Genomic DNA, 23,699 nt, shown 5'->3' with positions numbered 1-23,699 from the left:
CGCATCCCACTCGTTCCCACGGCAACCAGAGAGCACCCCACGTCCCTGCTCAGGACCACGGGCCGCAACCCCCACCCTACCTCCACGCCAGGGCCCCCAGCTCTCGCGTGGAAGGAGGGGGCTGGTTGCCAGGGAAACGGGAGGACGCCAGGGAGCCGCCCCCACCGCCTCCGCCCCTAGAAAGGCCGGCAGCCACCGAGGAAAGCCGGGGAGGAGGAAGAGGAAGAGGGGCCGGGAGAGGGAGGGGAGAGGAAAGAGGAGGAGAAGGAAGAGGAGCACAGGGACGGCCTCCGAGGTGCGATTGATGGGCCGCTCCTCCACCAGGGACCTGCCTGACTGCCCCGCCCCTGGGCCCCTTAGCCCCTCGCAGGGGAGAAAGGACTGACCTGCCAGGTAACGGCCCAGCCCCACCCGCCCCCGCTGCCCCTAGTCCTCCGCGGAGGTGGGGGGAGGGGAAGGGGACAGCCTCTCCTTTGACTAAAACGATTCCGCGGGGAAGTCAGGCCCGAAGCCTGGGTCCCTGGCCCCTCGCTCCTCCCCCTCCCTCCTGCTGTTTCAACGCCGCTTTTTCTGGCTCCGAGGGGCTGGTTGGGGGACTCTGATCATTTATTTGCAGCTGGCAGCCGCCCGCCCCTACATAACTTGCCCGCGACTGCCCTGGTCTGCGGTCCAGGAGAGGTGCACGTGGCCGCTCGGCCTCTGCGTGCGCAATTGTTGCTGTTGCTTGACATGACCACCCACCCACTGAAGCGATGGTCAGCGTGTGGCCGCCCATCTCTCTCACCGTTTCACAATGCAGTGAAGAGTCACCCCCAAGGACACCCGCCGCACCCCCCTCCCCTTGGCCAGCCCCTGATTTCCTAAGCCAAACTGACTGGAAGAGGCAAATCATACTCCTCCACCCCTCAATTCCTGTTCTTTAATTTTGGTCACAGTATTCTCTCAGTATCGGGGCGTGAGGCCAGAATCACTCATCTTTGTTGCTTAGACTCAAGACATTTTAATAAGATTTTGAAACTCTAAGTTTTTTAAAGCTAAGATTTAAACAAAACCTGAGATATTTGGCATTACAAATGAACTGTGTAAACGGATGAATAAGATCTCCCAAATCCTAGACACTCAGTGGTGGAACAGGAAGCATTAATATTTTTTATTTTTCAAATTATGGTTGACATACATTATTATATTGGTTTCAGGTGTGCAACACAGGGATGAGACATTTATATAACTTACGGAAGTGATTGCCCCGATAAGTCTAGTACCCATCTGACGCTAGACATAGCTATTAAAATATTATTGACTAGATTCCCTATGCTGTATTTATATCCCCATGGCTGTTTTTATAACTGGCAATTTGTACATCTTAGGGGGACTTTATACACAGGATTGTCAGGTATTAATATAGTCATTTGGGTTTTGTTTCAAAGGAGACTTCAGCCTAAAGAGGGGCTTAAGTTTACATTTTTCCTTATTGCTGAACCAATAAAATATTAACTTTAATGGTATCTCTAATATGAGAACATAGTAAGGAAACAGTGAAATAGCTCGATGGTGATTAAAAAGAAATCCCTTCAAATAAATTCTGACAAATGTGGCCACAGAACAGAAAAGCATAGCTGTAGATATATATATATATATTTTTTTTTAATTTTATTTTTAGAGAACTGAAAAATATTCACGCAATCAGATTCTGCTCTCCTTAGTCAGGGAAATTGGAATTTGTTGGAAATTTACACGAGAGAGGAATGCATATGTCACCAAGTTCTTAGAATATTCCTCATTGAAATTTCACAGATACGTAGAATTTTGAGGCCAAGAAGGATCATCACTCTTGCTTTCCCACATGCCTCCTACTTCCTTCCCCTTTTCTTTTCCCTCCCAATTTAAAATGGTTTCTTATGTTGATGTCTAAAGCACAGATTTGGCCCAATATAGTATCACCAGAGACTTAAAACAGAAGCATGCATGACCATGAGTGGGTTTTAAATTGAAAAGCAGTTCAAAGGTGAGAAACAAGCGAATACGGGATGCTATTTTAGAAATCTTTGCCTTGCCCACGTTTTAGCATCATTCTCCCCCCTTCCACCTGTCTGTATTTGCTGAGGAAAATTTTCCGGCTTCAAATGGCCATCTGGTTGAGTAGGCCCTCAAAGCTAAGATCCACGGATCAAGCATGATATCATGTGGATTTATTTCCATACAGTCATTTCTGTTTCTTGTTCATCCTGGTCAGTTTTTCAAACCTGCAGTGCAGTATGAAGTTCAAGGGACACTTCAGAAATGTGGAGAATGTTTGCCTAAACGGTGGCGATCACCCATCTCCTGGATCTATCTCTCACAATCTGTTTCCTTAGTCCGATAGTATTTGTTTAATCTCACAAAGTATTGATGTATTTAAATAAAAAAAATCACATGTGGCACCATGATGCTTCTAAATAATCATTTTTACGGTAAAGTCTATCCATAGAGAGTTTATGGGAAGGAAAAGAGACTTCTGTAGGCAATTGTAAAGTCCTTTATTTGGCAGGTGATTGTGAAGTCAGCGGTAACCTAGCAAGTAATTCAAATAGTGTTATTTCCTACCTATTTAAACAAAGTTATTTCATGGCTCTTGATTTGGAAGCCTCCTTAAAATAACACTGCATTAAAGCAGGATAGATTAGCTGGCTTTTCTACATTAACTTTGTAACCAGAACGTGTCATCCAGTGGACTTTGGAACGTGCCCCTTTAGCAACCATTAACATATTTTCATTATGATTCCTTATGTTCTCGGCCTGATTAATATTCAGACAGGCTTCTCTTTCCAGTGGTAGCATCAGGGGTTCATCTTTCGGCCTGTTTTAACACCATCGTTTTCTGAAAAGGGTAGGAACTTCATTTTATGCAAGTACAAATTCATGTGAAAAGTTAAAAGTGATCTTTTAAAATATAATCTCTCGCCCTGACTAGATGGCTCAGTTGGTGGGAGCATCGTTGCATACACCAAAAAGGTTGCGGGTTTGATTCCCGGCTGGAGCACATACTTAAGTTGTGGGTTCGATCCCTGGTCAGGGTGCATATGGGAGGCAACCAATCCATGTTTCTCTCTCACATCGATGTTACTCTCTCTCTTCCCTTTCCTCCTTCCCTCCCTTCCTCTCTCTTTAAAATCACTAAACATATCCTCAGGTGAGGATTAAAATAAAAAATAAAATATAATCTCATAAGTGACTTTTAAAAGGCTCAGAGATTTAGGTTTTGTGTATAGATTGTGGAACTACCTATTAAACTAGTTTTAGATTCGACTCTTAAAGGACCATGTTTCTGTACTTAAGATAAAATAACCCCTGAGGGACCAACACTAGTTCTTCCTGTTGCTCAGGGCTAGACGATGAACCTGGGAAGATTTCACAGCAACAAGACCAGACACTGGGTCACCATGAATCAGGGGCAAGCTGATTCCGCCAATGTCTGCATAACTGAAAACACAGAGAATGAAGAAAAGTGGCAGAATGTAGACACCTGGGGGCAGGAATGTTGTCTGTCTGATCCTGCGGTTTCCCCAAAGCCTAGACAGCACCTGTCACATGGTCATCATTAAAAAATACATGTAGAGCCCTCACTGGTTTAGCTCAGGGGATAGAGTGTCGGCCTATGGACTGAAGGGTCCCGGGTTTGATTCCAGTCAAGGGCACATGCCCGGGTTGTGGGCTCCATCCCCAGTAGGGGGCACGCAGGAGGCAGCCCATCAGTGATTCTCTCTCATCATTGATGTTTCTATCTCACTTTCCCTCTCCCAGACCATTCATGTCATCACCAACTCCTGATGACTTCCTCTCCTGCGTATCTCCTGTGGGCACTGGCCTGAGACTCTCTGGGTTCAAATCTCAACTTTTCCACTTAGTATTTCTCTAACCTTAGGCAAGTTACGGAATCCCTTGGTCTCCGTTTCCTCAGCTACAATATAGAGATACAGTGCCTGCCTCAGAGGGTGGTCGTGAGGATCTGAATGAGTTAATATGTATACATGTTTATAACTTGCAGAGGCTCAATAAATAGTACCTTTGATCTCCTCTTCCTCCTCCTCCTTCCCCTCGTCCCCCACCTCTTCCTCTTCCTCATCTCCACTTTTGCTACCTAAGTCTGGTCGCTATCTTATCTCATCTGGATACTATAGTATGTTCCCAACGGTCTTTCCACTTCCACTTTTACTCAAATCCCCCCCCCCCCCCCCCCCGCCATCTATTCTCCATATAACAGCTATAGGGACCTTTTAAAAATGCAAATCTACTCCCCAGACTGGAACCTTCCATCGTCCTGCTGTGGCTCATGAGCTTCAAGGCCCCACCCCCATGAGCTGGCTCCTGCCCACCTTCCAGCCCTTTAGTGCTGTTCTCCCCATCTCTGTGCTCCAACTGCCCTGGCCGCCTGCTTCTCATCCACCTCAGCCCCTTCCTGCCCTGCAGCTTCTGCACCTGCCGTCCTTTCTGTCCGAGATGCTCTCTGTCCTGCTTCTTACCTGCCTCGCTCCTTCGCAAACCAGCGTCATTTCCTAAGGAACACCTGGCCTCTTGGCCCAGGTTATGCCCCCCCCACCCCCCATAATAACACTCTCAGGGAACCCCATACGTCTCCATAGCATTTATCACAATTAAGGTTCACTTGTTCAATGTCAGTCTTCTCTCCCTAGACCGCAAACACCTCAAGGCAGGGGCCATGTTCATCTTGCCCAGTGCTATAGACCCCTGTGCCCAGCATAGCTCCTGGGTTGGAATTAGGGGTGCAATCATTGTTGAGTAAATGACTTTCACTTCCCAGGGGCTCATAACTTCAGTCACTGATAACTTAGCTAGGTTCTTGGGTTTTCTTTTTTGTCACTTTGTAGACCTGCTTCTGAATCAAGTGTCTGTCGGTCTAACTCCTGTGACTAACCAAGACAGGATCACCAAAGCCAGCTGACGGCTGCATTATTTACGCCCAGAACTGGAGGGTGGTAAGGGCATCCACACGGATACAAAGAGTCCCTTCAGTCTGAAAGGAGCATCTGTGCCTTTCAAACAGTGGAAATTAGATTAATAACGGGAATGAACGCAATGATACTAATTCCAAATACAGCAAAGTCACAAAGGGTTCTGTCACAGCACATTTATTTCTCCTTCATATGCAGGTCGGGGATTAAGAATCATGTTGCATGAAGCAAGGGACAGACAGAAGTTCCTCAGTGATGCTCAATCTCTGCGGGACATGCAGCATAAGGTGGAGGCGGAATATCAGGTACAGTAATTGCAGAAAACAAGGGTTACCTTCCACCGTGGTTTACAGTATTAGGAGAGAATTCAGCAGACAGCATCAGCAGCGATCGTTTTCTAAAACCCCAAACCCAGCACTTACAAGATGTGTGACCCTGAAAAGCCACTTCACCTCTGAGTCTCAGCTTCCTCATCTGTAAAATGAGGATAATAATAGTACCCACCCCCTAATATTGTCCTGGGAATGAAATGAGATAACCTTTTAAAAGTATTTAGCACAGGCCTTGGTGCACAAACCTTGCCAACAAATGACATGAGGGCTTAAATTTGATAAACCAGCTACCAAGGAAAAAGACATTACGGAGTAGATTGGGTTGCCCTACCATTTATAAAATGACTTGGCCCTTTGTTGTCATCCTGCCAGAGAAAGATGGTTAGCACATTCCACAGTAAGCTAGCTATCCGTCACCCTAGTTACAGCGTTTACCTGCAAAAACAAAACAAAACAGAGAGCCCGAGGAGTCATGATGCAATCACCCAGTGCTGGCATAGGACACACTTTGGACGTGTCATTCAGCCCGCTGGCTGGCTGGCTGGCGCTGGCCCGGAGGTCAACCCTCACCAACCCAGGAGGCATGTCGTCAGCCTCGACTAAGGATCAAAAAGTGCTCCTTCCCTAAGGAAGACACAGAGCTGCTGTTATCAGGTTCTCCTCCTCCTCAGCGATTTCAAATATAACTGAACCTTCCAGGTCACCAAGGAAACCAGACCTATCTCAGTAACCTGATTTCACCCGTGTAACACAGCTTCGCGCTGGGGCTGGAAACGCAGTCAGCAGATTTCTCCCGCAACTTGGCAACACACCTGCCTACAAGACTATAAAACGGAGGGAATTTGTCTACGATAAGTGAGAACATAAATATTCGAACTGGCCATGCTGGGAGTGCTTCTACTTTTCAAAGATGCCTCTGCCACCCTGTCCATGTTTCGAAACACTTGTTGGAAACCGTGTCTTCAGCACAGGCACATGAGATAATCAACCTTTTCTTATGGTCTCTGTTGAAAAACAAAAATCACACGAGTGTGTGTGGCTTAGAGCCCCTGCAGTTTCATTTTCTAATCTCTGTTGGGCTTTCAACACTGTTCTTATTCATAAGAGCACTTTCAGCACTATTCTTCTTAGTAAGAATACTTAAGTGCCTACTATGTCCTGAACAAAGTCCCTTTTCTCCCAGAGTTCTTACCCTAGAATCGAGAAACAAATAATACACACAAGTAAATAATTATGTAAGATCCCTTCAGTTACCGATGAATATAATGAGGCCGATAAAACAGGGTAATGGGGGTGGGGGTGATGCTCCTTTAAACAGGCAGGAAAGTCCTCTTTGAGGAAGCAGCTTTGGCTGTGCAAGCAAATGATGGGGAAGAGCCGGCCAGAACATCCTGAGCAGAAGGGAAGCGAGTGCAAAGGCCCTGAGGCAGGAACTAACCGGGAGCATCGGCGGAAACAAAAGAAGGCCAGAAAGGCCAAAACACATGGGCCAAGGGCGAGGGTGGGCCAGGTTGTGTTTTCAGGACAAAGCTCGGTATTTGGAGTTTATTCTGATCGCAGTGAGAATTATTGGATGATTTTCTCTCTTCTCTTTTATTTTTTGAATTATTGGATGACTTTAAGCAGAGGAGCGGTATGATCTGATCGACATTTTTAAAAGATCTCTCTGGCTGCTGTGTGGGGAAAGGTCTGAGAGGGTCAAGAGAAACAGTAAAAAATCTAGTAAGGAAACTACTGTGGAAATTTAGGAGAGAGATGCTGGTGGCTCAGCCAGAACGGTAGGAGTAGAGGTCGCAAGAAGTGGCCTGACCCAGGAAATAGAAGCAACACAGACACCCTGCTGATAGCTGGAGAGGGGGGATGAGAGAAAGGAAGGAACAAAGGATGACACACCGCCACATGGTCACTGGTCCATCATCTCCCTCTGTTATCATCACTATTTTTAACTTAGCTACTGTTTTTCCAAAGCTCACCTTTTTAGCCTTTGTTTTCTGGAGCTTTACCTACGTTTAACAATTTTTTTCTGGAAACATTACTCCTTTGGCGTTATGACATCACACTCTCCAGATTTCCCTTCTGTTTCTCTCACACTCTACTTCTCACCCCTCAAATGTTAATTCCCCCAGGTTTCTATCCTCCACCCAGTTTTTTTCTAATTCACTACATCACCATGACCCATCTCATCCCCTCATATTTTGATTTAAAATACATTTTTATTGATTTTAGAGAGAGAAAAAGGGAGAGGGATAGAGAGATAGAAACATTGATGAGAGAGAGAGAGAGATCGATCGGATGCCTCCCCCGCGCTCCCCTACTGGGGATGGAGCCTGAAACCCCGGGCATGTGCCCTGACTGGGAATCTAATCAGGGACCTCTTGACTCATGGGTCAATGCTCAACCACTGAGCCATACCAGCTGGGCAAATCCCCTCCTATGTTTTTTTTTTTTTAAAAAAAAAAATATATATACACACACACACACACACACACACACATTTTTTTTTCTACACACGTTTCTGTTTATTATGGCAAAGGTGAAAATGCCACCTCCTCCACAACAGCAACCAGTAAAATTTATCCCAAAGATAACTTGGTAGAAAACAGGTCTGTTTCAGAATTTTTTTTTAAAAAAAGGAAAAGAAATCTTTACATGAGTTTTAAATCCTATTTTAAAACAGAAGAAACAATTTGTATTGATTTCAGAGAGGAAGAGAGAGGGGGAGAGAGAAACATCAATGATGAGAGAGAACCACTGACCAGCTACCTCCTGCACACCCCCCACTGGGCACCGAGCCCGCAACCCGGGCATGTGCCCTTGACTGGAATCGAAGCCAGGACCCTTTGGTTCGCAGGCCGATGCTCTATCCACAAAGCCAAACCGGCTAGGGCCCCTCCTATGTTTTGAACCACAACTCATATACTAATGACTTGTAACCTGAGTCTTCCCAAAGTGTCAGCATCAGATGCACACTGTTGTTGGACATCTCCATCTGGATGTCGCATAGGCACCTCAAATTCAGCAAGACCACGGTTGCACTCCTCATATCCTTCCTCCTGCCTCCCTCCTCTCTATCCCCTGTCTGGTGATAGTGGCCTAAACCTTCCCTGACTCCTCCTTCCTCACCACGCACATCCCACTATCACCAGCTCCTGCCAAGTTTACTGAAAAGCTCATGACCTTGTGTCTTCCTTTTTATCCTATTGCCACCACCCTGGTTTCACCCTCCGTCATTTCTCTCCAAGACTATTACAATAGCCTTATCACCGGTCTCCTTGCCTCCAGCCTGCTTCTTGAAATCTATCTAAAATGTGAATTTGACTGTGCCATTGGAATGCATGAAAACCTTCGGTTGTTTCCCTCACTTAAGGTCAGGTCCAAGACCCAAGAACCACAGCAAGACAGCCTGAACTCAATCATGTCTCTAACCTCTTCTTCACCCTTCTTTATGTTACTCTCTTGACAAGGATGGTGAGAAGCCCCGTTTTAATTTAGAGTCAAAGGGAACCTCTGTACTCCTATAGCACCTTTTTTCAAAAAACAAAACAAAAAAACAAACTTCAGTGAGTTATAATTTACATATTATAAAATTCACCTGTTTTAGGTGTATAATTTAATAACTTTCAATAAATTTACCAAGTTTGCAGCTATCACCACCATCGATTTTAGCACATTTCCGTCACTTCAGTACCACAGCTCCCTTTTCATACCTCTCTCCCATTGCTTGGGAAACTGTCTTTTGTGTGACTTCCTCTCAAACTCGACCACAGCTTCTTAAGGGAAGGGGTGGAAGCTTATTCTTCTCTGTTGAACCAAACACCTTGTCTTGGGTGAGAGCCGGTGTTACTTAATTTGACCACTGACTCTGCTTATCAGATTAGACCCAGATGACTTGTAACTATTCCTACAAGTCAAATCCACCCTCAGTGGAGCATTTCCAAGCCACTCACCACAAGGTCTGCAAAAAATAAATAAATCAGGTTGTCTTTAAGACATCCTGAGTATTGGTTGAAGTAAGTATATAGCAGCCCACAGAAAATACTTTCAAGGGAACCACAATGAGTTAGATTATTTAATCTATCCCTTGCCTTGTTCCAGAAAGGATTTCAAGTAAGGGATTAAGAATTGATTGCATGGCTTTAATGAATCCTCAATAACTTGGTCCATATGCCACCTATGTGATAATTTACTAAGGTAGATAATTTACTAAGGTAGACTTTGCATTGGGTGGATATTAAATCCCCGGGTCATTGATGAACTTGGTTGTTACTTGTAGAAATCCCAGCTCTCACTCACAGTGCCGTGACCTGCTTGAACACTAGGAAGTCCCCATTTCTGGGTGTACAAATAGTGTAAGACCTAATAACTAGATATGCCTCCTAAATCATATACTTTGGCCACACGTCCCTTCCTGTGTTTAACTGGCTCAAACGAACTGGCTCAAATTGAAGCCCTTAGAAACCTTCTGTACACACTATTCCTGCTACATCCTAAAATATGCTAAGGGTTGGTATGCACCAAATTAGCAGTGCCTTTGCAGGTCTGTGTGCTAGTAGCAGGAGAGGGTTCAGCCTGCCCTGAGTTATTTTGATGCTACTCCTTTCAGTGGTTGGGTGGGACCCTTTTGAAAACATAAGAGGAAATAAACATCTCTTTGGCATATTACATGCTATTTCAGAATCTGGTAACTAGTACATAATTATATGCCATCTCAGAATTTGGCTCTATTTCTTCAAGGGTGTTCATGCTGCATAGCTTTTTGCTTTTTTTTTTCTTCCTTCTTCTTTTGGTCAAATGTGTTTTTATGTACCTCGAGGCAGAATTTAGCCATTAATGTCCACTGAAAGCTGGAGAGAAAGATGACACTTAGCATTTTGGAATGATTTTCCATAATCTATCTAATGTGTTTAAATGGGTTTCATCTCATGTCACTTATTTGTCCTAATTCCTTCAAGTACAGATCAAATACTGACCGTGATACAGACTTGTTTAAGGGCATGGCAGGTGACTATGCCTGGTGGTGAGGGTTTGGAACCACCCACTCAGAAGGTTGAGGGAATGAATGGAGATAATTCAACTTCCCTTCCTACTTGCTCACCTCTGAGGTCAAGTCATTTGAGAGGAATATCACATCAAACTGTTTTTACACCTTTGATTACTTAAAACCTCTCAAAACTAATGAGTTTTAATCATGTCACCAGTGATCATTAAAACCCCAAACTCTGGATCATGCATGTTAGATCGAAAGAACAGCAGCCAAAAAGAACCAATTCAAGACACTTGCCAAAATGCTTGTGGAGTTTGAGGAACAAGAACCTTGACCGGGGCCACTGTTGACTGAGATGCAGAGCTGGATCCTTGGATGGTGTTTATGCTACAACTAGGAGGCTGAGAAATGTTCCTGTGGTGCACGGGTGGCTTAAGGCACCAGGAGGCCGGGTGAAAGAGACTGGTTATCGAAGAAACAGAAGAGGCTTTGAGCACCCCTGTTGATTCAGACAGCTGTAATGTGCAGAAGAGGCGGTTTCCAGAGGGCACCTGAGCGACTAGAACAGGTTCTCCTCAGCTGGCTGCCAGGGGAGGAGCGGGCTCTAGAAACACACATCTACTTCTGGGACAGAAAAACAAGGATGACGTCCAGGCCTGAACAGAAAGAATCTTTCTTCTTCCATGACCAAAATCAGAGTCACATTATTTGGCAAAGGCTGGCTTCAGAAATAGAAGTAAACCAAGATATGGGATTGGAAACAATTAAAATACCCTTAAGATCATAATGGTGGTGGTGGTGATGAGTGTCTTTCATTGGGCGTGCACCATGAGCCAGTCACTCTGCTAAGCATCTGACCAGCAGTGCCTTGGGCTCCCCAACACCCTGGCAGCACGAGGCCATCTCACATGCCCCTCTGACAGATGAGGGGAGTGAGAATCAATGGAGTTAGTCAGCTGCCCAAGGTCACGATGCTAGAAAGTGGCAGAGCTGGGGTTCGTTGTGTTTACCAGGATTGAGTTACAGTGAGTCACGAAACCCACGTCATCCCCCACGGGCGTAGATGCACCTTCTGTGTTCTGTGTTCTGCCCCCACAGTGGTGGCTTCTGCACAGAAGGCAGCCTGTCTGCGTGAGCTGTAATCAGAGGGATGAGCTCAAGGGGGAGGGGGGGGGGAGGCCGCGGGGCGGGGGCGGAGGAGGTAGGCGGGGAGGGGGAACAGAGGGGTTACACCAAGAAAGAGTGAAGGAGGAAGCTTTGATCCTCCCCCAAAAGGAAAGAATAAGAAGTCACCTGACGCGCCTTCAGCTTCAAGACTGCCCCCAGCCAGTTATGTCACATGAACAGAAATGTATTTATAGCAACCTAGCTCCAGGCACGTGAATTTGAAAGGGAAAAATTTGGAAGTTCCGAATAAGGGGAGCCCCTGGTGACTGTGAATTACAAGTCCATTCCTCCTCCCCATCCCGTGATGTCACACTCCTTTGCTCCTGTCACTTCAGGTCCCCCCCTGAGCAGAAATGACGTCAGCATCAACAACAATGTCAACAACAAAAACATCATTGACATTTACAAATAACAGGAAAACTAGCCCCTGGGTGGAGTAGGACTGGATTCTTGCTGTTTCTAGGACTGGAAGCCTGGACGTGGCTCTGTCCCTGTGTTCCTTCTCCTCAGCAAAGCTGTGGCTTTGAGAGGTTTAATGTTTGACTTACATAGAAAGATGGCTTGGCTGGATCAAAAGAAAATAATTGGAAGTACCTACCTTGCGACTGGTTTGCTCTTTGCTCCTCTATGAGAGAAGGGATCAGGAACCAGAGGAGAAAAACATTTTTTTCAACATTGTAAATCATTCCATTCCTCATCCCCTTTTGGTAAAGAAATATGTAAGTCGCATGCATTCTTGGAGAGAATTTTCAAAAAACACTCAGCCCACAAGAATTCTGTTCATCCCACAAAATCTGCCTGGGTCCTGCGAGCATTAGCGACGACGGGCTCCTCCACTTTCAGCCCATCAGCGTTTTCTTGCTCCTTTGATACCAGTAGGTTAGGGTAACACAGACATCTGCTGCATCAGGAAACAATGGGCCAAGCCAGGCCTCCTCCCAAGCTGGGGCTCCCATCACAAGTCATTGTAGAAGGAACAGGAAAAGAGAGGCCCGTACTTAGCTACTTCTCTAAGCTCTCCAGCTAAACTCTCTTGGGTGCTTATCTTATTTATTATATAGTTTCTGTCCAGTGTTTTTTGAGTTTTCTGTTTAAATTAGTTATGAAAACAAACACGGCCCAGGATTTATCACAGTGGCTTACTGTCTATATGGAATAGTTTTTGGAGATAAGGTTAGCTGTGAGAAAGAAAAACAGCCATTTTGGAGTGTTCACCCTTTCCAAGCAAGGCGGGTGAAACCGCACATTTCTCTTGGGAAGCCGGGATCCCACTTGCGGCAGGTAACCAGCCGGCCACCATGCGCGAGCCTGGAGGCCAGTGCTCCCCCCGCAACTCAGGTGAGAAGCAGAGTGTAACTGACTCCCTGGTTTCCCAAGTGGGAAATGTGTGGTTAATATCAGGCCATTTCTGTTCTTAACCTTGTAGCATATTAGGCTTTCCCCGTGGCGGGAAACCCTGGCAAGTCCTTCTACATCAAGGGAAGGGGATGCTTTTCCAACAGAAGTCAAAAAATGCCCAAGAGCCCTGACCGGTTTAGCTCAGTGGATAGAGCGTTGGCCTGCGGACTGAAAGGCCCCAGGTTCGATTCCGGTCAAGGGCATGTACCTTGGTTGCGGGCACATCTCCAGTAGGAAGCGTGCAGGAGGCAGGTGATCGGTGTTTCTCTCTCATGGATGTTTCTAGCTCTCTATCCCTCTCCCTTCCTCTCTGTAAAAAAATCAATAAAATATATATATTTTTTAAATGCCCAAGAAATCTTCCCTTTCTCAATCCAGCAGGAAGGCGGACATGTCAGGCCTAGTTTAGAAACAATACTGTTGGTCTTTACACCGCCTTTCTTTACTATGATAGTGGATAATTTGGCTCTGGCTGGGCCATGGTGAATCCAGTCACTGGCTCTACAAACCTAGTAGAAATGATCTAAGAAGTTTTACTCTTTGGGGGTATTTAAATCATCAGTTTGAATCCCCATAGCACATGATATTCTTGGGTTTGTCCAGTCCCCGTACTGGAGGAGAAATATTTTGGAAGTAGATTTTCTTTTCATTTTGTTTTTTAAAATGAAAAAAAATATATATTATTTTTCTTATGTTTTTATAACATTTGGGGATTACTTTCCTCCCGGACAAAAATGCAATTCAGTTAACATTAAATGCTAGATATTGGGGGATTCAAAAGATAAGAAATGGTCCTTACCATGAGGGTTCTCACTGATCAGCAGGAGAAACAGGCTTAAAATATAAATATAACAGGGGCGAAATCGCATAATTCAAGCTTTATATGTATAAAGGAGCGATGACATTGGCCTGGGGAAGAGCAGTGAGGCAGGGGAAACCTGAGACGCCACCCAGCTGGTTCCTGGTTTGTCATCCTGTGACAGGTTTCACATCCTGTGAAAGGCATTCCCAGTGGAAGGAACAGCATGTGCTAAGGTCTTGAGTAGGAAAATTCTTCTCCTTGTAACAAGGGTGAAATCCAAGGGGACAGAGGAGAGTGGAGGTGAGTATGAGGGAGGAGCTATGAAGAGAAAGAGACCAGAAAGAAATGTTAATATGGTCCATTAGGTACTTCCTTCCTCGAGAAGGCTATTGTTGGGTAAATATTTGACAAAATGACTCTCAGTATGTTTGTTGTTTGAATTTATGAAAGCAATGACTAATATGTTTCACCTGGCATTTTGGGCAAAGGGAAGAGAGAGTGATGCCTGGGCGAGAGTGTTCATACTGGTGACAGGTATTGATCAACCCTGCAGATATATATCGTGTATTTATTTCATTGCTTTATTTCACATTCTTCACAATAGGAAGCATAAAGTTATCAAAGCTAGTCATAGACCCAAGATGACCAAAAAAAACAACAACCCACCCTCTTTTGTTCTCCAGGCTTGTCTGAGAGGACAGGAATACAGAAGAGACTCAAATGAGAAGAAACGAGATCAATTTGGGGGGCAAGAGACAAATGTGGAGAGATCCCGGTTATTAAACGGGTCATCTTCCAAACAGGTACTTAGAACTCTGGAAGACATTCTCCTGCTGGTGTGCGTGTGTGCACGTGTGTGTGCGCGTGTGTGTGCGTGTGTGTGTGTGTGTGTGTGTGTGTGTGTGTTACTTGGGAAAAAGCCCACACAAAAAGGAGATGTTAAAGAATCCTAAAGGTTAAAGGTCAGGGCAGGAAGAGGCAAGGGCAGGAGCTCCCATTCTGGGTACCACCCCCCGGCCACATGATTTCTCTTCACCCTGGTTCAGCCTCCCTCTTCTTTCCTTACAGTCTAACCCATTAAACTGCAAATCCAGTTTTTATTTTAAATGAAGAGAGTAAAATGCAATAAAAACTGCATCCCATAATAACTAGCCATTGTACAAATATTTGTGTCTAGGATGATAATAGTAAATAAAAAGAGCAATATAATATAATAGCAATATGAGAATGGTGACAATAACAGTAGTAGTGAGTAGTTATCATTATTTGAGTGCTTACAATGTTCACACTGTGCTAGGTACTTTGTACATATTAGCTTATTTAATTTTCTTAAATCTCTATATAATTATTTGCCTCACTGTATGAAGGAGAAAATCGAGCCTTAGAAAAGTTAAGAAAATTCACCTCGGATTTTACAGCCAGTATGTGGTAGGGTAGGGATTCTGCTGCAGGCAGTCTGAGCCCAGAGAGGGTTCTCTGAACCACGGAGCTGTATGATCATATTTCATGTGTAAGCGCTTATCTGTGTAAGCATCTTCCTTATCCTATGTAAGCTGAATACCACAAGTGGCATTCAACACCCATTGTTAGCATGGTGAATTGATTTAAGATGAGTAATATGCCTTTTATAAAGTCGTATTTAATATTTTATGCCTGAAACATACTCTAGAGGATGGACTCTCTTTTCTGTTGGCGGTATGGATCCCTGAGATAGGTCCTGGATACCTGATATCAATCAACTTCTTGTTGGGATTTCTTCTCTAATCTAGGATGTTCACACTGGGTTATTTAATGTTCAAAGTACACCTGAAATCATCAGTGATTGATGTTCATGGATGGAGCTGCATCCCTGGGAGAGATCTATACTCCCTATTAAGGAACATACAATCACACGATAAAAGATTTCTCCTAGAGTCTGAGGGTGACAGGGACTAACAATATTGGCAGCCCTGAGAAGAACATGTTGCCTGGACCTTTCCTGTTACTCAAGGACAAAATGTGATGCCTGATGCTGATGAAACTTAGGGAGGGAGGTTAATCCAAAAATTAAATCTAGTCTGGCTAGAACAACACGTTTTTAGCATTAAGGTAGCTTCTTATATTTTTGCACTTAGGAACAAAAACCAAGGACAGATTTTTTTTTTCAAGTAATGTAAATTTAAGCCAAATAGTTAGCATATAGAAATCTCTCTAGCCGAAACCGGTTTGGCTCAGTGGATAGAGCGTCGGCCTGCGGACTGAGAGGTCCCAGGTTCGATTCCGGTCAAGGGCATGTACCTGAGTTGCGGGCACATCCCCGGTGGAGGATGTGCAGGAGGCGGCTGATCGATGTTTCTCTCTCATCGATGTTTCTAACTCTCTGTCTCTCTCTCCTTTCCTCTCTGTGGAAAATCAATAAAATATATTTATAAAAAAAAAAAAAAAAGAAAGAAATCTCTCTAGATTGGATTTATTAAGCAATGAGCAGCAGGGTTCTTCCATTTTCATGCAAAGACCCAAGATAGTCATGATTGTTTTGTATGGCAAAGCTCATGCATTTGAAATATTCTAGGACTTGAAGTTTTATGCTCCTCTTCACAAACTTATTTGGGGGACAAGCTGGTAACAGATTCCTGTCTTTTTCTTCTTTAGCTGTAAAAATTATTCATTCTTTAAATCATCAATGCAAAACACTCAGACCACATCTACAAAGGACATAGTTGTCCACAGAAAAGTAATTATGAAATAAAGATAAAAATAGGTGGTAAAAGTGCTTAAAACTGGCAATTTCTATTCTAAAGTACAAGGACAGGAGTATTCAATGTCAGAGAACTCAAAACAACATTATTTACATAATCCTAATTCTTTCCAGATAATGATACCCCTAGGGTTGGGGCCTTGATTGTACACGAGCCTTCAAGGTCGCATCTTCTCTATCAAGAAGAGTGACAAAATCAGAATTTTCCACAGTGAAACTCACCCCTGCTTGGCTCTCTGTATGACAGGTATTCCTTGGGGGACACTAGAGGATTTGCCTCTGGATACAAAGGCACAGGAAAGGCAGGGTGAGAGATGTCACCGAACGCAACATTTCAACAGCCATCTGACTTGTGTGCTCATACCGTTGATCCCTCCCGGCTCCATCCTTCAACGTTTGCTGGGTACGAGTGAAGCCAGAGATCGCTTATGAGACTCAAACCAGATCCCAGAAATCCTCAGGCCCCAGGATCATGGTTTGCAGAATACCCATCCCAGGTTTGGATCCCAATCTCAATGTCTATGAAGAGCTGGTTGTTCTTAAATCTTCATAGTCTGGGCCTGCCCTGCTATATCTCAAATCCTGGGGGAATGAAGGATATATTAAAGCTCCTTCTACAGGATTCTCTTTAGCAGGGAGGTCTGGAGCTAGTCTCCCCGAGGAGGCTCTGAAAAAGAACATTGGCACCTCGCCAAGAGGACCCAGGCAGACTGATCCAGTTTTCCGAGCTCGGTGTATTGGAAGCAGGAGAAAGAGCAGCTGTTTAAACCTAACCAAAGCCCTCTTCCCTAGGTGAACATCCTCCCGAGTAATTTCCTTCTAGAGATTTCTGTGCCTGAAAACTCTAAGGAACGTTTTGCCTCTGGTTTCTGGAGGCAAGTTCACTCTCGGCCTGAGTGGGTACTATGAAAGCGGATTGCTTAATCCAGGGACATTTTCCCACTGTACAGTCAGGACGTGGAGCATGCCACTACCAACTTTTGACACGGATTGCAGTTCCCATCACTTAACACATACGTATTGCAATTTGACATGTACTGTAATTCCCATTCCTTAACCCAGCCTCAGACTGTCAAATTCTGATGAGCCTGGAATAAGGGAGGCATTGACTGTCAAGCAACAGGCATTTACCGGCAAGTAATCAAGCTGTAATTTCCCGACACCTGCCTAGAGGCGGGCAGATCCCCAAGTGCACAGTTAACGTGGTGGCCACTGCATTATGACATGACTCCCTCCTCACAGCCAGTGGTTTTAAGCTCTGGTCAGGCAGACCTTGTGTTCAATCTCAATCTAAGATGAAGCAGTGACTATGGCGCCTGTGCTGAGATGTTCTGTGGAGTGGTGCCTCCTGACGACGGTTAGTTGGTGGTGTGGCCTAGGAGAAAGAACACTTCTCACCGAGGGCCAGCTCTGTCCACACTGCAGCGTGAATTCGGGCACAAACCGCGCTCCTTCTAAACACTTCAGTGGCCCACCAAGGAGATAACTTATTATCGTGCTTATCTCATGGGATCATTATGAGAACGAGTGAGACGCTTAAATGTCATACTAACATTAGATTACATTATAAATTGCCTTGGTGTTCAACTATTCTTGCAAATGATACTCCAGCGGGTGTCAGTAGAAGGGCAGGTTCTGATGCTTCTAGAATACCTTCTTCTACCTCAGCTCAGCCCCGGGCCAGATTTCTACAAGCCAACCTAAGCGGCAACTTCATTTTAGACCCTTTTCAAAGCTACGTGCAACCTTTTGAACTGTTTAATCAGATTAGAATTTGACAGGGAAATAAATAAACATCAGCTCCACATAACCACCTGGAAGCTGGATGAGTTAGTAGACTGAAAAATGAAGTGGTCTCTCCATATGAGCAGGAACTCATTTCCTCGGGACAGCTGCTGGCCTAGAGGAGTTGGCTGCGACAGACAGGGCACCGGCGTGTTCACGGGAAGGGACTGGAGCCCAGATTTCTCCATAGAAAATGATGAAAATGATTAGCCCAGGACCTGGGGACGGCAACCTTCTATGAAAAGAGATGTCCTGGGCCCTTCTGTTCTTCCAAGATCCTGTATCCTTGCTGGAGGGGATGTTCAAATCTCAAGGATTGAGGAGATACCGCATTTACTTCACTGGCAAAGAAAGTAGAGACGAGATCTCCGTTTTTCAAGAGCACCATTTACTCTGCTAATAGGACAAGGATGATTGTCCTTTCACCATCATCAACCGAACAACTAAATATTTAGATTGCAGGTCACAAGGGCCCAGCCTGACTTTGGAAGGTGGCAGTGCACCTGATCCCAGCAGCAGCTGGCTCTGCCCCAGGCCTGCCCGAGCCAGGGTGTTTACATCAGCGAGATCACCTGGATCTCCGGGAAAGTGAGGTAAGGCAAAGGTGAAGGCGGTTACGCAACATAAACATTTTCATTGTTCTGGCCATCCTACGTTTCTTCACACAAACTTTGGAGGCTACAATAAAGCCTCTTCAAGTAACCTGCAGTGGCTTAAGAAGTCAGAATATCCATTCAAACATCAAGGCAGCAAACGCCCAGAACTGAGCTGTCCAATACTGTGGCCAGGAGCACATGGGGCTATTTAACTTTAAATTTAAATGAATTAAAATAAAATGTAGAAGTCAGCCGTTCCTTGTCTCACCAGCCACATTTCACATGCTCGGTAGCCACATGCGGTCCGTGGCTGCCATATTGGACCGCGCACATATAGACCATATCCAGTGGTTCTCAACCTTCTGGTCCTTTAAATACAGTTCCTCATGTTGTGACCCAGCCATAAAATTATTTTCGTTGCTACTTCATAACTGTCATGTTGCTACTGTTATGAATCGTAATGTAAATATCTGATATGCAGGATGGTCTTAGGCGACCCCTGTGAAAGGGTCGTTCGACCGCCAAAGGGGTCGCGACCCACAGGTTGAGAACCGCTGATATAGACCATCTGCATCGTTACAGAAAGATCTGGGGGCAGCCCTGCTTCACATTGTGGTCAAGTCCAAAACACAAACAAGACGACACCCCGTGGGCCAGGAAGGGGTTTTGTTTCCCAGATACTGGCCATGCATAACCCATAATACAATACTTTGCAGTACAGTAGGCAATCAAGCCAGGCTTGATTTGCATTGTGTGTTTTTCTACCACCTGGGTATATTTGCACAAATCCTTTCACTACCTATTTATTCAGCCTATCCTATCTGTGAAATCTTCAGCTTCTCATCTTTCAAACAGCTCTTAGGGAGTTGTTCTCCCATTAATCTGTCAGTGTCAACCTACCAGCACCCTTAGCAATGTCACAACAGCAGGCAGGACCCAGCGCGGGCATATGCGTTCCGGGAGTCCCACTGTTAATTTTCTCTAACTTCTGCTAAACCACTGTCAGATTCCTGTGGGTCAGGCCTCCCTTCTTCCTGTCCCGAGGCCCCTGTGCGGAGGAGACAGCTCACACAAGCACACGCTGGTTCTGACTGCCCCGCCTGGGAGGCGGTGAGTCATCTCCAACACCTGGCTCCGTGTTTGTCACAGCGCCCTCTTGACTCTGGCTCAGATTCTGCGCCCTCGAGGTTCACCTGAGTAATAAGGCTGCTCTGCCCACAGCGTCTCCAGCCCGAAATGTACCTCACAGTGACGGAATGCACAGCCCACGGTTTGACCACTGCGGGTCTGTGGGAATTTTCATTTGCGTTTGTTTTCCATTTTAGCTGTGGCTCTGTTCCCCTTGATGTGTCCCAAGAGCCCCTCAGACTCCAGGGGCTGGATACGTCATCCTCTGCCCTCAAATTGTTCCTCTTCTTGAATCTATTTCTGCCTAAGGCAGAATTCTGGAAATGATCTAAGAATCCTCCCCCTGCTCCTCCTCACACTTGACAGGAATCAGACTCTGAAGCTGGGCTGTCTTATCTCCTCTCTCTTGAATCTGTCCACCAGCACCTCCCTTTCCAGGGTCTGTCTTTTTTGCCTGGATGGTGGTAGGAGTCATTTGCCTGGTCCCTTTGTCTTCGCCTCATTCCTTCCCATCAGTCTCTGAGGCTGCAGGATGAATAACGGTTGAGCGTCCACCTATGAACCAGGTTGAGCGAATCATGGTTTGATTCCCAGTCAAGGGCTTGCCCGCTCGATCCCAAGTAGAGGGCGTGCAGGAGGCAGCAGATCAATGATTCTCTTTTATCATTGATGTTTCTGTCTCTCCCTCCTCCTTATTATTTAAAATCAATAAAAATATATTTATTTATTTATTTATATTTTTTTAATAAAAATATATTTAAAAAAGAAAAATAACGATCCTCTAGAAGCAAATTGGATCGTGTCATTCCTCTATTAAAAATTCTTTAGTGTCCCTAGCTGGTTTGGCTCAGTGGGTAGAGCGTCAGCCTGGGGACTGAAGGGTGTTGGGCTCGAATCCCAGTAGGGGGCATGCAGGAGGCAACCGATCAATGATTCTCTCTCTCCCTTTCCCTTCCTTTCTGAAATAAATTTTTTTTAAAAAAAAATTTTAATAAATAAATTCCATTGTCTTTGGGATCATGTTCAAATACGCTAACAAGGTACTCAAGACCCTGATGACCTGACCTTCAATTCTGAGGGCACCTCCTCTGGGAAGAATTTCCAAGGCTTTTCCTGGCGGGTAGGGTGACTGCTCTGTCCCTCCTTTGTATCGCCATCACACGCTCTGGGTTCAAATCTACCTTGAGGTACACACCTTCCTCTCTGCCTCTACCTTAAGCTAGCGCTGCTCAAGAGCAGGAGTGTTCGTTGTCGCATTCCCGATGGCCACCACAGAGAAAGAGCACAATGAATGTTCCATGGCTGACAGTTGCCAGGGTGTTGTAGGCATGAGCACATGTTGAGGTCAGAGCGCCAAAGCCATAGCGGCCACAACAGGACTCCTCCCCTGAGCGGGAGCAGAAAGGTCATGCTGTTACTCGAGGAAGGAACGCTCCCTGGCCTGGCCTGACCTTGTTGAGATGTCAGTCGTCTGGTGAGGCTGCCCCTGTGCAGTGGCCCGTCTGGGCTTGAAGATTCGTCCATTATCATCAACACCTTGGACATGTCCGCCCTGGAGAGAGCATGCCTGCCCTGGCCTACCGCTCTGCAAAGGGACAGCTGGCTCTGTAAGCTCTGGCAGTTCCTTTTGTCCCAGGTGGGCACGAACACAAAGACATAGGACAGCCGGGTGGCAGCTCTCCGCGGGCCGAGGAAGCTCAGACGGGCCCACAGTCGACTGGGGATTCACGGTCCTTCGTAACAGAAGTCGTCTTATTGTGACTGGACGTTCCGCCGGATGGCTCTCTGGACTGCGTGGGATCTTTCTCTCACGATAAGATTGTAGATAAACTGGAACGGCTGGTGCGCAGGCCCCTCTGTGGGCAAAGCTTGCTGGCGACGGCCAACGGTGTGAGTGGAGCGAACGGATATTATTCCTGTGTCCTGGGCAAAGCCAGCGGTGCTTCGTTCTCCTCCGTTTCTGCACTTCATCAGAGCTCCAGGAGGTGATTTTAAAATAGGGCATGGCAGTAAAATGGGGCAACTGTCAGGTTAAATGGCAGCTGCTTCCAGAATACTGTTCCGCCTTTTTCAGCAGATAAGACAGCCCAGAGTCAATCCTTGCACCAGGGTGATTCTGCCACCAGCCTGCAATGCAAACACCTATTGTTACCTCCCCGCCCCCCCCTCACTGAAACAGTCGGAGCCCGAGATTGGTGGCCTCTGTTAATTGAATGCAACGGCTCAGAAATTGCATGAGGGAAAATTATTATACGAAGTGGCTTTTTCTCCCATCTTCTGTGGTGCTATGTATTTCAGTTTATCACATTTTATTTTTTAAAACCCCGTTTTAAGAAAGGATTCTGATTCATTCTTAAAACCAAAAAAATAACTTGTTAAGAACCAATTAAAATTCAGATATCAAAATTTAAAATGTTTTCAGTTGCGAGGTATTATTATTCCACTGCATACCTGCCTTAAACGTGGTTTACTGGTTTACCGCATACAGCATTTCATCCTGGAACCTGGTGGTTTTGTTTCCATATGGCTTTATTTGTTAAGGAGTTATAAACCTTTTGTGTCTGAGACACTGTGCTGGGGGCTAGGGGAGGCGGCAAGGATAAGCCCACCCCCCCCCTCAGGGCGCTCAGCGGGGTGAAAAGCGACCTCACACAAATGCCTGCGGTTCAGGACGGTGTCTGCTGAGCGTAATAAAAAGGCAGCGGGAAAACTGGGAGAACTCCACCGCGGATGCAGATTTTCAGCTGGGCCTTAGTCACCGGCAGGATTTGGGGAGCAGGTGGTGGGAGTGGGAGCTGAGGTGGGGGGACCTGGCGGGTGGATGGAAGAGTCTAGGACTAGGTGGAGAGCTGGGCACTTTTGGAAAAGGGTGAGCCATCCAGCCTCCCTGCAGCCCAGGAAATGGCATCAGACCCCCGTTCGGAGCCCCCTCCCCGAAGGGCGCTGTTGGCCTCCCCCCTGCACCCCTTCCTTAGGCTCAGGAGGCAGGAGGGCCCACTGAGGCTTATGCTGTTTTATTCCACCATCTCCCCCGCCCCACCTCACACCTCGGTCATCCCGTTGTCTCCTGGCCTCGCTCCCTTACTCAGCGGAGACTCTGTGGCTCCATCTCTGGGGCCCCATTGCCTGATCTCCCGCCACAATCCTACACCACTCCAGCATCTACCTGGCGAATGCAGCCACACCCTAGCTTCTCGGGTTCCAGTGCCTCTTCAGTGCCCGCTCCCCTCATAAGTGCCCCCTCCGTTTCAGTCTGCCATCCCGCCACCAACAGCACACCCTCCACTACATCGTCAACCGGAAGTTCTCCATCTCCAGAAACCTACTGATGAGCACCAGCCTTCCAGCTCTCCGCCCATCCACGTGCCCTGCGCCCTCTCTGCCACCGCTTGCGTAGAAACTGGCATTCTCATATACATCTTGAAATGTAAATCGGTACAATATTTCTGGAGGACACTTTGGGAACAAAAAATTTAAAATTGTTGTGATGCTTTCAATCTAGTCGTATAAATTCCCACTTTTGGGAACTTAAAGGGGTAAAGATGTGTATAAATATATAAAGACATTTACCATAACACTATTTATCATAGCAACAAAAAGAATTGTGATGGATCCACATAATTCAAAGAAATAATACCTTACTTAGTGAGCTTACTCTTAGAGTAATATTTGTATGGTAATTCTGAAATTATTTCATGTTTGTTGCAAAGTAAAACAAATAAATATATTAATATAATTTAGAAAAAAGATTATAAATATAATAGAAAAGAGATATTAATATAAAAAAGAAAAAACCCATATAGTGTTAACTTTTAACTAGA

At 45.6% G+C, this 23,699-nt stretch overlaps 1 protein-coding gene across 1 annotated transcript in view; it reads left to right on the top strand.

Moving 5' to 3' along the window:
* The first annotated feature begins 227 nt into the window (after positions 1 to 227).
* The window catches only part of MARCHF10 (membrane associated ring-CH-type finger 10), a 79,133-nt gene continuing 55,661 nt past the window's right edge, over positions 228 to 23,699 (top strand). Inside the window, exons 1-3 of the mRNA XM_081110816.1 lie at positions 228 to 393; positions 5,148 to 5,254; positions 14,316 to 14,435. Of these exons, the coding sequence (XP_080966942.1) occupies positions 5,165 to 5,254; positions 14,316 to 14,435 (210 nt within the window). The 5' untranslated portion in view covers positions 228 to 393; positions 5,148 to 5,164. The remainder of the gene's footprint in view (positions 394 to 5,147; positions 5,255 to 14,315; positions 14,436 to 23,699) is intronic.

Source organism: Myotis nattereri (assembly GCF_964212035.1).
Source record: "Myotis nattereri genome assembly, chromosome: 16".
Classification (NCBI taxonomy): Eukaryota; Metazoa; Chordata; class Mammalia; order Chiroptera; family Vespertilionidae; genus Myotis; species Myotis nattereri.
Note: the sequence above shows the minus strand (reverse complement) of the source record. Positions and strands in the feature narration are given on the sequence as shown.